The following is a 13,527-nucleotide window of genomic DNA, read 5'->3' on the forward strand; positions in this document are numbered from 1 at the left end:
TACAGGTAGACTTCAAACATTGGGTGTACAGACACTGGTCCAATGAAATAACGGCAACGCATCATACTGATGTCTTTAACAGAGTTATTTTATTTTATAAAAATTTGTTTAATTTATTTAACTCTCTTTTGACATCTCACAATGGCATAACAAAAAGATAATAAAATAAAATTTTCTGATATACACCACTCAGTAATTTTAGTCTCTGCTCTATATTTTTGACACGTTTTATTTGATCAATGGTACCCTTTTACCATTTTAGTCATATTACAATTTGTATAATGTTTAAATAGCAGCATGAACTTCAAATGGGCAGGGATTTGAACACACTAACTAATACACTCTACTGAAGGGGAGGGTTTTTTCCTTTAACATTTCTTCCAAGTTGATAAAATTGGTTGTCGTGGTAGCAATAAAGTTCAGTTGGCAATCACAGATGTAAATTTGTAACTGATACCTAGTTGAAACGGGCAAAAGGTCATTGGTCCATGACCAAATTACTGTAGTGTGACAAGTATGACAGCTCAACTAAGTATTTAGAGTAAGAATAACAAGCTAATTAGCCATAAAAAAGTAAAAGTCATTGCAGTGTCAGACAATTATGTATTATATATCTCTGGTACCTCCTATTCACTCAGTTACGTTTTAATTACCACAGACAGGCATTGGCATTGGTATAAACTGTCACCTATGTAAGGGATATTAATATAACCGACACTTTCTCACACGTTAAATGCTTTTGAATTTCAAGGAAACATTATAATAACTTTTCCTTTAATTAGAAACGTTTCGTGAAGTGTGACATTTAGAAAGTGTCTATTATCTCACCTCCTAGAACCTTCTGTTTGAGGACAAATGTATGTTTTTTATGTGAAACATTTGTTGTGCAAATTCAATTTGGAAAGGCTTTTGTTAAGGTATTTGAAAGCATTTGACAGTTTTATAACATTGAATGACATCTTAATAATTAGATCAAATTGTACCTTGTAATTGTAGTTGAGGTCACGAAAGATATTCATGACCGAAATAAAATGGTCTCATCAAAACCAATTACATATGATAGTTGAATGCAATCTTAACACATAAAGCTAAATCGTTTCTTTAGGTTTTTTAATTAGGCCTGCAATGGAATGATTTATGATGTCTTGCTTAATGTCAAGTTTTCATAACAAAGACATCGTGGCAGTCTTGTCCACACTCCTTCAAATAATGTGTTACCATGACATTTGACTGAAATAAAACTGTCAAACAGGACCACGCAAAAATCATAACATGGAGATGAAGTAGCCGCTGAGATTCAACCGGAACAAAAATAAAGTATCGGATTTCTATTACGAGCATGAAAGTTCCAAATACCTAGAAAGCTGGCGGCCATTTTCAATCCAACCACCGCAAACCACTAAAAGAGCTGTTACAGAAACTACATGTTAGTCTCTATCACTTGGGCTTCACAAACAGGAAGTCATAGCTGTCTCTCGGTGCATCCCTGCCCCTCACGGTTAATATGCATATCAGACAAACTCGCTCATAAACACACAGCGCTAGAGAGAAAGTGAGTGAGTGAGTGAGTGAGTGAGTGAGTGAGTGAGTGAGTGAGTGAGTGAGTGAGTGAGTGAGTGAGTGAGTGAGTGAGTGAGTGAGTGAGTGAGTGAGTGAGTGAGAGAGAGAGAGAGAGAGAGAGAGAGAGAGAGAGAGAGAGAGAGAGAGAGAGAGCGAGAGCGCATTGGGCTGCCCCCCAATCAGCACGAAATAAGTCTTCTTAAATACTAAAGAAGCCATACACACTATGTCAAGTAGGCAGTCTTAAAAACAAAACTGATATGGAGGAGAGGGGTATATGTGTACATGTGTGTGTACCCCCCCCCCCCCCCACACACACACACACAGACACACACACACAAATGCAGACACAGATACACACACACAAACACAGAAACACATACACACAGACTCAATTTTGACATCAGCTTCCCTTCAACCAAAAACAAACAAGGCCAAATTTCAGAGAGATAAATTGATGAGTAAAACATCTTAAAAATAAATACGCACTGTACCAAACACAGAAGACAAGGTAATGGACTATTCACTGACATATTTAGAGTTAGGCCATTAAACTCTTCAAACTAACTGACTGATTTTCTTTATTCTTTTTTTATTACTTTTTCTCTAAGACTTTGTGCTCAGCTATGCTGCTAGCTACGCTTTGCTCCGCTAATTTGTTAAAATGAACACTGAGTCCTGCCGAGCTATGCAGATCGATGGTCAACAATACAGTGTTTAAAATACCATTCATCCAAAATTCATGCCGGGAGGCATGTTCTCTAAACCAGCCGTTAAAAACTGTTCCTCATTCTGCCCAGCCTCTAACACACCGTTACAATACATCCCTGAGCTAGTTTACATTTGAAAACAGAGGGGAACCAGAGAGAGAGAGAGAGAGAGAGAGAGAGAGAGAGAGAGAGAGAGAGAGAGAGAGAGAGAGAGAGAGAGAAAGAGAGACAGAGAGAGTGCGACATAATACTTGAAAACAGCTTGTTCACAAACAAAAAAAGCTGTATTAATACGTCTTCTGATTCAATTTATATCGAATTCGAGTTATATTGAATCAGAAGAAAGATTTAAAGTTAAGATAAACAGCAGTGGATTCAAATTCGCCATCGACGGAGCCTTGTGATTGGCTCATGGGCAGGCCAATCAGCGGTGCTCACCCTGGATTTTGACCCCTGCTCAACAACAATTCAAACAAGAACCCCATGCAGGAAACGTTGTTGACCATTATAGGGAAAAGCTGCCTTTGGGGAATGCAGCCACACTGGAACAGAGAGGGACACAGGGCTCACCTTGATCACCTGTTCGTCCGAAGACCTGCACTCCACCGACTCGGTGATGTCGGAGACGGCTCCGTCCGTTCCCACGGTAACCACCTTCACCGGGACCGCGACGGTGCGTCCGTTGAGAACCGCTGTGTTGAGGATCTCGCTCTCCTGCGGAGCACACATTTTAATGCATTATTGATTTGATTATTGTCGTTCTATGATTTCATAATGACGATGAATAGACAGAGACATCTCGACCAGCAACCACTTCAGATCAATACAACGGTAAAACTGTGGATTAAAGGCCATGCCAAAGAATGTTGTTATTGATGCTAGCATCCAGCTGACAATCTTTCTATGCTAATACTATTGAGAAATCTTCCCTAATATGTTGCCCATACAGATTAGTGATGCGTTTGAATCCAGCACACTCTGTTCTGCCACAAAGCCATGAATACCTGAAAACAATTATAAACTGCGAGACAGAAACCCTTAAAACCCTATAAACACTTAAATACCGTCTTCCTTTTAGCACTAGCCCTAAATGAAACACGTTTTACGTCATCTGGTTAATGACTTTGGAGTACGGGATTACACTACATGAATTACCTCCTCATTAGCAGCTATTACCCAGAATCCATTTCACTACAGCGTAGCCACTGTGAGAAAAAAATAAATTGATAACAACAGATTGCACGAACAGGAAGAGTATAATGAGATCAATTAAGACAACGTGTGGTAATCCCTGACACTCTCCTACTGTGTGTGCGTGTGTGTGTGTGTGTGTGTGTGTGTGTGTGTGTGTGTGTGTGTGTGTGTGTGTGTGTGTGTGTGTGTGTGTTTGTGTGGGTGTTTGTGTGTGTGTGTGTGTGTTTGTGTGTGTTCAACACAGCTTAGGTGCAACAAAGCCCTTGCTAAGAGGGGGCCCTAAACCATTGAAAAAGAAAATAATCATATAAATATATATTTATATTATTATTCATAAAGAGACAAAAGAGGACCAGCTATCTATGATGTCTGACCAGCTCTTGGTTCACGTCTTTGACGGTGCTTTATGCTTTGCTGCATATTATCCACTTTGTAACCACAAGCATCTTTGCAATAGAAAGCAGATAGCCTTTTTATATTGTTAAATATAATATATGTATGTGTATTATAATATGCACCGCTGAGGCTAATGGATTTCAGGCCTAGTAATGATCTCAGATTATCTCGCTTGCATTCTCTCTCTTACTATCTCCATCCCTCGTTCGTTCCTCAATCCGATTTATTTCCAGTTCTCTCTCTCTCGCGCTCTCTCTGTCTGATGGTCCTCTTGACATCTGGTTAAGGCTACGTACACAGACAATTAGAGGTGTGTCTAAAGGACATTTGAACTAATCTAATATATCAGCGATCACCTATGACCCGTCCTTTGACAATCAGGCTGTGAAGTAATTACAGAGAATCCGCACAACACAATCGCTGTTTATTTATAGAAATATTCACATCGGTGTTGAAGACTTTGAAAATGTACTAATGATACAGAATCCAAATTAGAAAACTACCCTTTTGCACTACAGAATGCAAAATAATGAAATTCAACCAATTAAAAGAGCTTTAAACGAACAAATGAATTGTGATCCAAACTTATCTCATTATGGCACTTGTTCCAGCCTCAATGTAATGATCATGCTTTAAACTCTCCAGTCTCATTCAGTCCTGTCTCCCTCTCAATGCTAAATGTCCCATCATGTCCTGTCTTTTCAATTCCCTTGCTGCCAACATTGCATCAACCCGGTCAAATATCTACAGCTGCTAGACAAGCTTTACACAGATCAAACAGATCGCACACATTTCTTTATATATATATGTGCTACTCCGGTCTCATTTTAGTTCCAGCATCATTAAAATACTTAAAGCAATGCCACATGCAGACACTTTTAATTACTTTTGAATATAAATGATGACATTTAATTAACCGCCATGGGGAAAACATTTTTGTGTGCTTGTGTTTCCTCCATACCAATCTCTCACACACACACACACACACGCACACGCACACGCATACACATGCACACACGCACACGCCCACACTTTTAAAGGGGAGGTGAACCCTAGTTCATTGAAATCAATTAAACCAGGTAATAGCTCTTATAAGATCTTCTACATATGAATCTTAGCCCCTTTATCACAATTACTCAAATTAGACTATAATTTCGAGAAGACAGGATTCAAATGAAATACACCGCCAACCAAAGTGCATTTTAGTATAGCCCTTTGCCGTCATGATGAAGGGACACTGGTGGCAAGGTGTGTGTGTGTGGAGCTCCGCCAGAGCAGCTGTTAACCACAATGTTCCGGACACCTAGTATACTTAGTATGACACACTGGTGTGTGGCGCATTTCATATCCAATCGCTCCCTGCTTCCTATAACTCTCAGCCCAAAACGCATTATCTGATAGTATTAGAATTTGAGCAGAAACAGGGGGTTCACTTCCACTTTAACACTTTGTACCCATGTGGGTTGTTCCCTCGCCTTATCCACCATCCTTACAGCTCAATCTCTCCGCCCATCTCTGCCCATTTATCCCTTCCTCTATCTACCCCATTTTGGGTGACGGCTTGACTGATGTGCAAGACACGTGCAATCAGTATCTGATTCAACCATCAGGGCCCCAGGTCTTCTGGCAGGGGGAGGGTCTTTAGGGCAGGGGGAGGTTCTCCAAAGAAGGGGGGAGGGCAGGCGTGTCTCATGAAGCCGACAGTATGCGACAGTAGGGGAAACACTTAGGCCTTCTAACTGCTATGATGAGGCTATTATTTTAAAGGACATTTCCGGTATTTTGAACGTTGAACATCTAGGATGAAATAGAGTGGTTGACACCAAAACGTTGACTATTGGTCCTGTCTCGGGTATTTGGCTAATTTCAAATCGCCCCTGCCTGCTTCAGAATGGCTGGCTACGGGCATTCACAAACCTGTCCTTAAATACCCTAAACCCTGGTGTTTGTTGATGTTCCAAATCAAGTATTGTAGCGGAATACAGTTTCTGTCGTGTTTTAAATGGCAATTTGTAAATCCCATTGAAATGGAAACCGGAACCGGAAACTGAAAGGTTTAGAGTCTTTTTTTCGTTAGGTTCTCCGTCTCAACAGTAGGGCTAGACCGAGCGAAAAGACTACACCCAGCCCCCCCTTCCGTTTCCGGTCAATGAGCAATGAGTCTTCCAACAGAAATCAATGGATTTACAAAATGCCAAATAAAACATGACACAAACTGTATTTCGCTACGATACTTGATTTGGAACATCAACGAACACCACTTACCACTCGGTGAGTTGCACATTTCTGAAAACGAACGTTTAGGGTTGTTTTAAAGACAGGTTTGTGAATGCCCATAGCCAGCCATTCGAAAGCTAGCAGTGGCAATTCTAAATGAGCCAAATACCCGAGACAGGACATATGGTCATAATTTCGGTGTCAACCACTCTATTTCATCCTAGACAAACCAGAAAGGGGCCTCAACGTTCAAAATACCGGAATTTTCTTTTTAGTGATGTTTATGCACAGGGCCACGCATGGAACCGCACATACAACAACAGATCCCACAGCCATGGCACATTCGTCCGTCGGACGCACTCATGAACTGACAGAAACCAACACACACCAGCAACAACACCCCAACAACAAAAAAAACAGCACACACACCCACGAAGAAGCACACCTCACACACACACATGCATCTATGCTCCCAGACATAGATATATACTAACATACCCCCACACACATTCAAGCATGTATGCAGAGTGAGACAGACACACATAAACACTGATACACACACACACACACACAAACACACATAGCCTGTTTTCTCTCTGCCTGGCACAGGAGGATATGGGTCTGGGGGAGGAGCCACCTGGACATTGTACTACACAGGAGCTAGTCTTAACAAGATCCCTCATCTCAGCATGGCCACCACTCAGAGAGAGAGAGAGAGAGAGAGAGAGAGAGAGAGAGAGAGAGAGAGAGAGAGAGAGAGAGAGAGAGAGAGAGAGAGAGAGAGAGAGAGTCATCAATACCTTTGTTTTCTTATTATTATTAATGGCTGTGCTTTGATGTTGAAGGCTTTTTGCAACACCTATTGTATACTTGTCCTGCTAATGAAGCCCATTGACATGTATCGGACGAAGCTGACAAAGAGTGAGAGAGAGGAAAAGAAGAGAGCGAGAGATAGAGAACGAGGGTGGGGGAGATTGCAGAATCGATAAAGTCCATTACACCTATCCGGGGGTTAGGGTGGGGGATAGATAGGGGGGCAAGGTACAAACACTTAGATAGCATGTTTGGGGGCCTCAGGTAAAGGGAATGAAAGAAATATGATTGTCACATGTGTGGGTTGTGAAGTTGCGTGTGTGTACTAAAAGCAGGAACCGCAGGCACACATAAAGTAATACACAAAGTCACATAGATTGGAAATACACCAAATGAAAGCCGTGAACATACACACACCACAAACACACGCACACGCACACACACACTTATAAAATGACAGATCTCATCAGGAGAATATGGCGGCTGCTGGTGTTGCAATGTGTAACAAATGTAAAGGTGTTGTGGCTGTGTGATGTGATGCATTGTGGTCCACTCTTGTGTTCCACTACCCCCAATCATGCTGTGTTCAGGGGAGGGGAGAACGCCACTCTATGTGTAAGTGGACCCCTTGTTTCAGCTCAAATTCAAACACCATAAATTTGTGAAAAATGGGTTTTGGGCCGAGAGTTCTAGTAAGAGGTGGGGTTGCGGCGGAGGGGGGGGGGGGGTGCTATCACCATGGTAACAGTTCAGGGCAATTGTGCTTTTTATAAAGCAAGAACACGCTGTTGAGGATAAGCCTATAATGAGCGTTGTGTATGTGTAGTGAAATGCGCCACACGCCGTGGCATTTAAAGGTGACATATTATACCACCAGGCGTGAGTGTGATTAGCCGTTACAAGCCATTTTCAAAATCGGCCTCTTCTGACATCAAAAGTGGGCGTGTCCGCCCCTAGATGTACCCTGGTCTACCAGCCTAACCAGTGGACTGTAGCAAACGTTGCTAATCTATCCATTATACATCTAGGTGGACACACCGACTTGATGTCAGTAGAGGCCGATTTTCCAAAACAGCTTGTAACGGCTAATCACACTCACACCTGGTGGTATAACGTGTCTCCTTTAACTTCATACAAGCGTCCTGAGAAGCTTGATCCTATCTCAGACAGAGCTGTCAACATGCTCTGCCCCCCCAGGCAGAGCACCACACATCAACACACACATCGGGGGGGCCTTCGCTGACCCCTTTCGCCCACCTCATAGTGACTTCCAGCCGTGGGAGCAGATTGGTTCACTAACTGGTTTGCCGGGACGGTATTTCACCCCTATTTTGTCTGAACGACGCTACTATTTTTTAGTGGCAGTGACAACAGAGCATAGATCACTCTATTGAAGATCATGAAAGACCCGCTAGGTTGTTTGAAAGCAAAATAGAGACGACGTTGGGTTCAACGGCACTTTAAAAAACGGCTTGAAAAGCACTTCATCCCGATCTACGAATTCTTACAGTCGAGCCCCAAGCCCTGTGTTTTTTTTTTTTCTCTGTGTGAAGAAAGAGCGGAGCTCCATGGAGACGCGACCGGTATGCCGCTATCCACGCCTTGCGCAAAGATTCCCCTGCATGCTCGTGAGGCTAGGAGGAGGTGTGGGGGGGGAGAGAGATTCATCCAAGGATCCAGACTCCTGCTTTTACTGGAGGGGCTGTTTTCGATTATTCATCGGCGGGGCGTGAGGCCCATTGCTGCTGCTGCAGAGTGACTGACTGACAGACAGGCCGGTTAGCAGTCTGACAGTGTTGGCAGCCTACTACTGGGCCGCGAATGGGGAACTCACATCCTGGCACGGCCGGCGCTACAGACTCAGATATTCACTTGAAATCAGTTATGGTATAAATGGTCCGTTGACTGCGTACTCCGTACTGCGCTGCCACTCAGGAATGAATATGAAAACATGCTGTACTTTTTGAAAATGCAGCACCCGGTACAATAGAACACAGCTTGAAGTCTGCTTACCGCTGAGACATCCAACAGGAGAGGTTCCTCCTTCAAAAGAATTTCGGCAATTTTTTATTTATTTTTCGTTTTGTAGAATTTAGTTCTTGGCAAAAAAATTTAACAGGAGTGTTGAAGCATGTTCCACTGAATTCAAAGGACTGGTTGTTAATAATAAAATAATAAAATAACAAAGGAATGGCACAAAGACAGAGATAAAAGAACAAGGAGTCATAGAAGCAGGTACGGTCAACTTTCATTCAACTTTTACAATTACACATTTCTAAAGCAGCTTTCAATTATGAATGAGAATTTGTCTTAAAAGAGGAGACAGAATACAGCTGTAGCTAAATTTGACTTCAATTAAGCTGTTCATAAAAACACATGCTAAAGGAGGGTTCCAGAAAGCGGGTGTAAACTGCATAATCAACACCGTCGCTCGCCTTGATTTGACACAATTGGCAAAGCAGCTAACATTGCAGCTTTTTTGTAGGTATTAGCACATAAAGATTTCTTTTTGGAGGCATTCTGCCATGACCAGAGGTAATAAATACCACTATTGATTATTTCATCAGGACATGCAGTGATTTATACCCTCCTGATTAATTAGATATTGATTTATTACATAACTTGTAGGTTTGACAGTCTGTTGTTTTCTTTTTTTGGCATTGTGTATTTGTTTTGCAGGGGGGGGGGGGGTATGGGGGGGGTGGTTGATGCTGTGATTTCTGAATACTTTGGCTGAGATTAAATATTAACTGTCCTCAATGTTTCTCTCCTCTCAACTTTTTCAGACGACCATGAGAGCACAATGACAACATCAATTCTGGAAAAGCAGTGTGTGTGTGTGTGTGTGTGTGTGTGTGTGTGTGTGTGTGTGTGTGTGTGTGTGTGTGTGTGTGTGTGTGTGTGTGTGTGTGTGTGTGTGTGTGTGTGTGTGTGTGTGTGTGTGTGTGTGTGTGGCGGTGTGTGTGGCGCTGTGTGATAGGGCCAGGTTGGCTTTTCTGAAGCCCCTGTGGACTGTTTGTGTATGTGAATGTGTGTGCGTGTGTGTGTGTGTGTGTGTGTGTGTGTGTGTGTGTGTGTGTGTGTGTGTGTGTGTGTGTGTGTGTGTGTGTGTGTGTGTGTGTATGTGTGTGTGTGTGTGTGTGTGTGTGTGTGTGTGTGTGTGTGAGCCTTTGTGTTTGTTCGTGTGGGTGTGTGTGATAGATACAGCCCGGTTGGTTTTCCCAAGGACCCTGTGGACTGCATGTGTGTGTGTTAGCATGCGTGTGTGCAGGCGTGTGTGCGGGCGTGTGCGTTTGACACACTTTGGTTGGTTTTTCCGTGGACCCTTTGGAGTTTTCCGCAGGCTATTTGATTAGCTCAAAAGATAGCGAGCAAGAGCTTCTCGGTGCTATCACCCCACACTGGATAAACAAAGTGAGTCGGGAACACCGGCAAGCAACACACACAACAAGACACCAAGTAACACACACAACAAGACACCAAGTAACAAACACAAACAAGAGAGTTGAAAGCCAGAGATTGTCCTTGCGGCACGCACGACTTAGAATAGAACCGCAGAATAAAGTTATAGTTTCACAACGGGGCCGCCGAAAAGGGAGTGTGGGGGGTTGCAGGAGTACAATAACGGTCATTGAATAAGAAAACAGTGTGTTTGTGTGCGTGGGGAAAGCAGGGGACAAAGATGAATGGCGCACACATTGTTGTGTAAGTGGGTGTGCTGTTGACTTGCAGCTGACTGTGCATGCATGTTCCTTTCAACAAACACAGCGTCTAAACCCTGACAAAACACACGCCATGCCTCATTCTGACACACAGACCTGGCTCGACCGGCGCCCGGGTAAAACTGAGGCTTTCCTTTCTATTTGTGTTCCGATATAATGTTCGGGACTGAACCAATGGTCCCTCAGCGCTGAGCTTGTGCGATTGGCTGTTCAGTGATTTTCTCTCGAAGTCAGATTTAGGAGAGGCAAGAGGGAGATCAAAAAAAAACACGACAAAAAAAAAAACAGAAGCCTTGTAAATGGGAGTGAGGCCACTGGGAATGGCGCCAGCCACAGAATTAATAACGTCAAGGCACAAACAGGCAATATACTCCGGCAAATCCGAACTGGCATATCCACCAGAGGACTGAATGAAGCTCGGGAGGGGAGCATTAAAAACCCTTATGCAGATGGAGAACGGCGGCATGAAGGCACTTAGCATGCGCGGGGATAGGTTGACTGCAGGGCCAATTAGAGGCCTGCCAAGCTGTGCTTCAAACACACTTCCTGACAGTGCGACAGGGTTGATGGACGCTGCCCGGGAACGGGGCGGCGTTGCGAAGATTCACCGCTTCGCCCCCCAAAACAATTAGCATACCGCTATATATTTTTGAGACGTCTCCGGAAGACCGGGGTATTTATGATTTCTCGTGATTTCTGTTTGTCCTCGCCACCCCCCCCCCCCCCCCCGCCGGTCCTCATCGATCATCACCTGTCGTACGTCACACGGGCGCCACCGACACATTCGGGAAGGGAGCGAACGCATTTGGCAAAGCACTCATAACATCCAGGCATCGCTGCCGCTCTGTCGCTCACAACAAATGCTAATGCTAAGCTCACTGCTAGCCAGCTGATTAGTCACTTGGAAACCGTGAGAAGGGAAGGCTGATGGGCGCCGGTGTGAATGCAATGCTAATGATGAATGTTTTGGGGCTGGATTGTGGAAGAGAGCAGTCTCGTCAAATGAGAGAAAAAATAAGAGGCATGTTTAATCCATGGCAGGATCAAAATGCTCAAGATAATGTAGTCTTTTCTATGTGGACTACTTTTCTAACCAGGGTTAGGGTTAACCATGCAAGGCGACAGCCAGCTCGTCAGGAGAAGTCATGGTTTGGTGCCTTGCTCAGGGACACCTCGACACTCAGCAAGGAGGAGCCGGGGATCGAACTATCATCCTTCCGGTTACGAGCAAACCCGCTCTAACTCCCGAGCCACATTCCGCCCCTATTTTGACTTCGCTCTTGCTTTTTTTTCTTCTCTCTACCTCTATTCCTTACATTCCTAGATTGCCTCATTATAACTATTCACAACTTGGTGTTATGTGTATCTCATGGCCTAAGTACTTCATGCATCCAAAGATAAGTTCCGTTAACACATGATAAATATGTATTATATACATAATATAACATAGTATTTACTGGGAATAGGATAGCAGTTTTTAAACAGTTTGTATATATCTCCACACTTTGCACCTTTCCAATTACTTCAAACCTTTAAGTTCCATTTCTACCAGGTCCTCCTCATCATCCTTTCATGCTACAACATACTACTCGCTGATAAGTCAATAATTATGAAAAATCGGACAAATTTACAAATCTTTTTTACCAACAACATTGTGCATCAAGGAAGCTCTTTTTCACTTTTTATATATATATATATATATAGTATATTGACTGTAATGAAACGGTAACTTTGTATCATTATATGTGACACTAAATGCATGTCAGGGTACTTGATGTAATGCTCTGTGAGGTTCATAGGCTCTATATATTTAGGGTATTGATATGCATGTGAGTGTAGAGGCGCTATATAAAGGGTCGCCAGATACCAGCACCAGCAGTGGATTCAAATCAGGCTTCCATTATTTGACTGCCCTGTGGCTCCTAAATACCAAGTTTCTCTGTACGATGGATAATAAGGTTGCTTTATCATTTTTTCACACACTTTTGGAAATGTGCTTGGAAAAATACCTGCCTTTAGTTCAGAAAAAATTTAATGGCATATTATTCTCCACCAATTTGTTGTATGCTTGCCCACCATGGTTTCAGCAAGTTATATAAATATCAGATTAATGATGTCATTAATGGCAACAAATGTGTGTTCAATTAAAAAAAACAAACATCACCAAGTCTGGGGCATGACAATTAAGTCATGTGATTATCGCAACAGACAGACAGACAGATCGATGATAGATAGATAGATGAATGGATAGATAGATACATATAAATATAGATAGAGGATAGATAGACAGACAAATAGTGAAATAAAAACATAGATATATCAATAGGTAGATAGATAGATACACTGTCGATGGAAAGATATATACAGTAGATACATTAAAAAGAGGGTAGAGAGAGAGAGACAGAGTTGATGTATAATGCACTATAATACAATGTCTGACTTCACATATTGATTCACTTTTCAAAGGCTGGTCAACAAATCAAATGCGTTCTCACTCAACAACTTTTATCAGTTAACAGCCAAATGACAATTAAGAAGGTGCTAAGAGGTATCGCGTTTCCAACTCCACAATGAGAAGTTAAATCAATGGCCAGCAAAACAATCTCCAAGAAAAGGGCCTGTTAAAAAGTGATCAATGAAGAGGAAGTCCATATTAAAAAACAACATCATGACATACACGATCATGACCAACTCTGCAGTGTCAAAAGAAGCTAAAGTATTACCAGGGACTAGTATTTGTTTGTTTTAAATGTCTGGTGTAAAGAATTTAGTAGCAAATAGTTATACTAGTACATCACCACGTCCTTTGGAGCACTACATATACAACCTTGCTCATTATAATGCTCCTACACAACAACGGCACTAAAAAGGTATAACAAATGGGCCATAGCCATAGCCCCCTTTCCTTCCTAGAA

General features: G+C 42.6%; 1 protein-coding gene across 1 annotated transcript in view; it reads right to left on the bottom strand.

Moving 5' to 3' along the window:
• LOC132455802 (transmembrane protein 132C-like) overlaps window positions 1–13,527 on the bottom strand; it is a 121,372-nt gene that overhangs the window by 19,018 nt on the left and 88,827 nt on the right. Inside the window, exon 6 of the mRNA XM_060049774.1 lies at window positions 2,841–2,984. Within this exon, the coding sequence (XP_059905757.1) occupies window positions 2,841–2,984 (144 nt within the window). The remainder of the gene's footprint in view (window positions 1–2,840; window positions 2,985–13,527) is intronic.

Source organism: Gadus macrocephalus, chromosome 4, assembly GCF_031168955.1.
Source record: "Gadus macrocephalus chromosome 4, ASM3116895v1".
Lineage (NCBI taxonomy): Eukaryota > Metazoa > Chordata > Actinopteri > Gadiformes > Gadidae > Gadus > Gadus macrocephalus.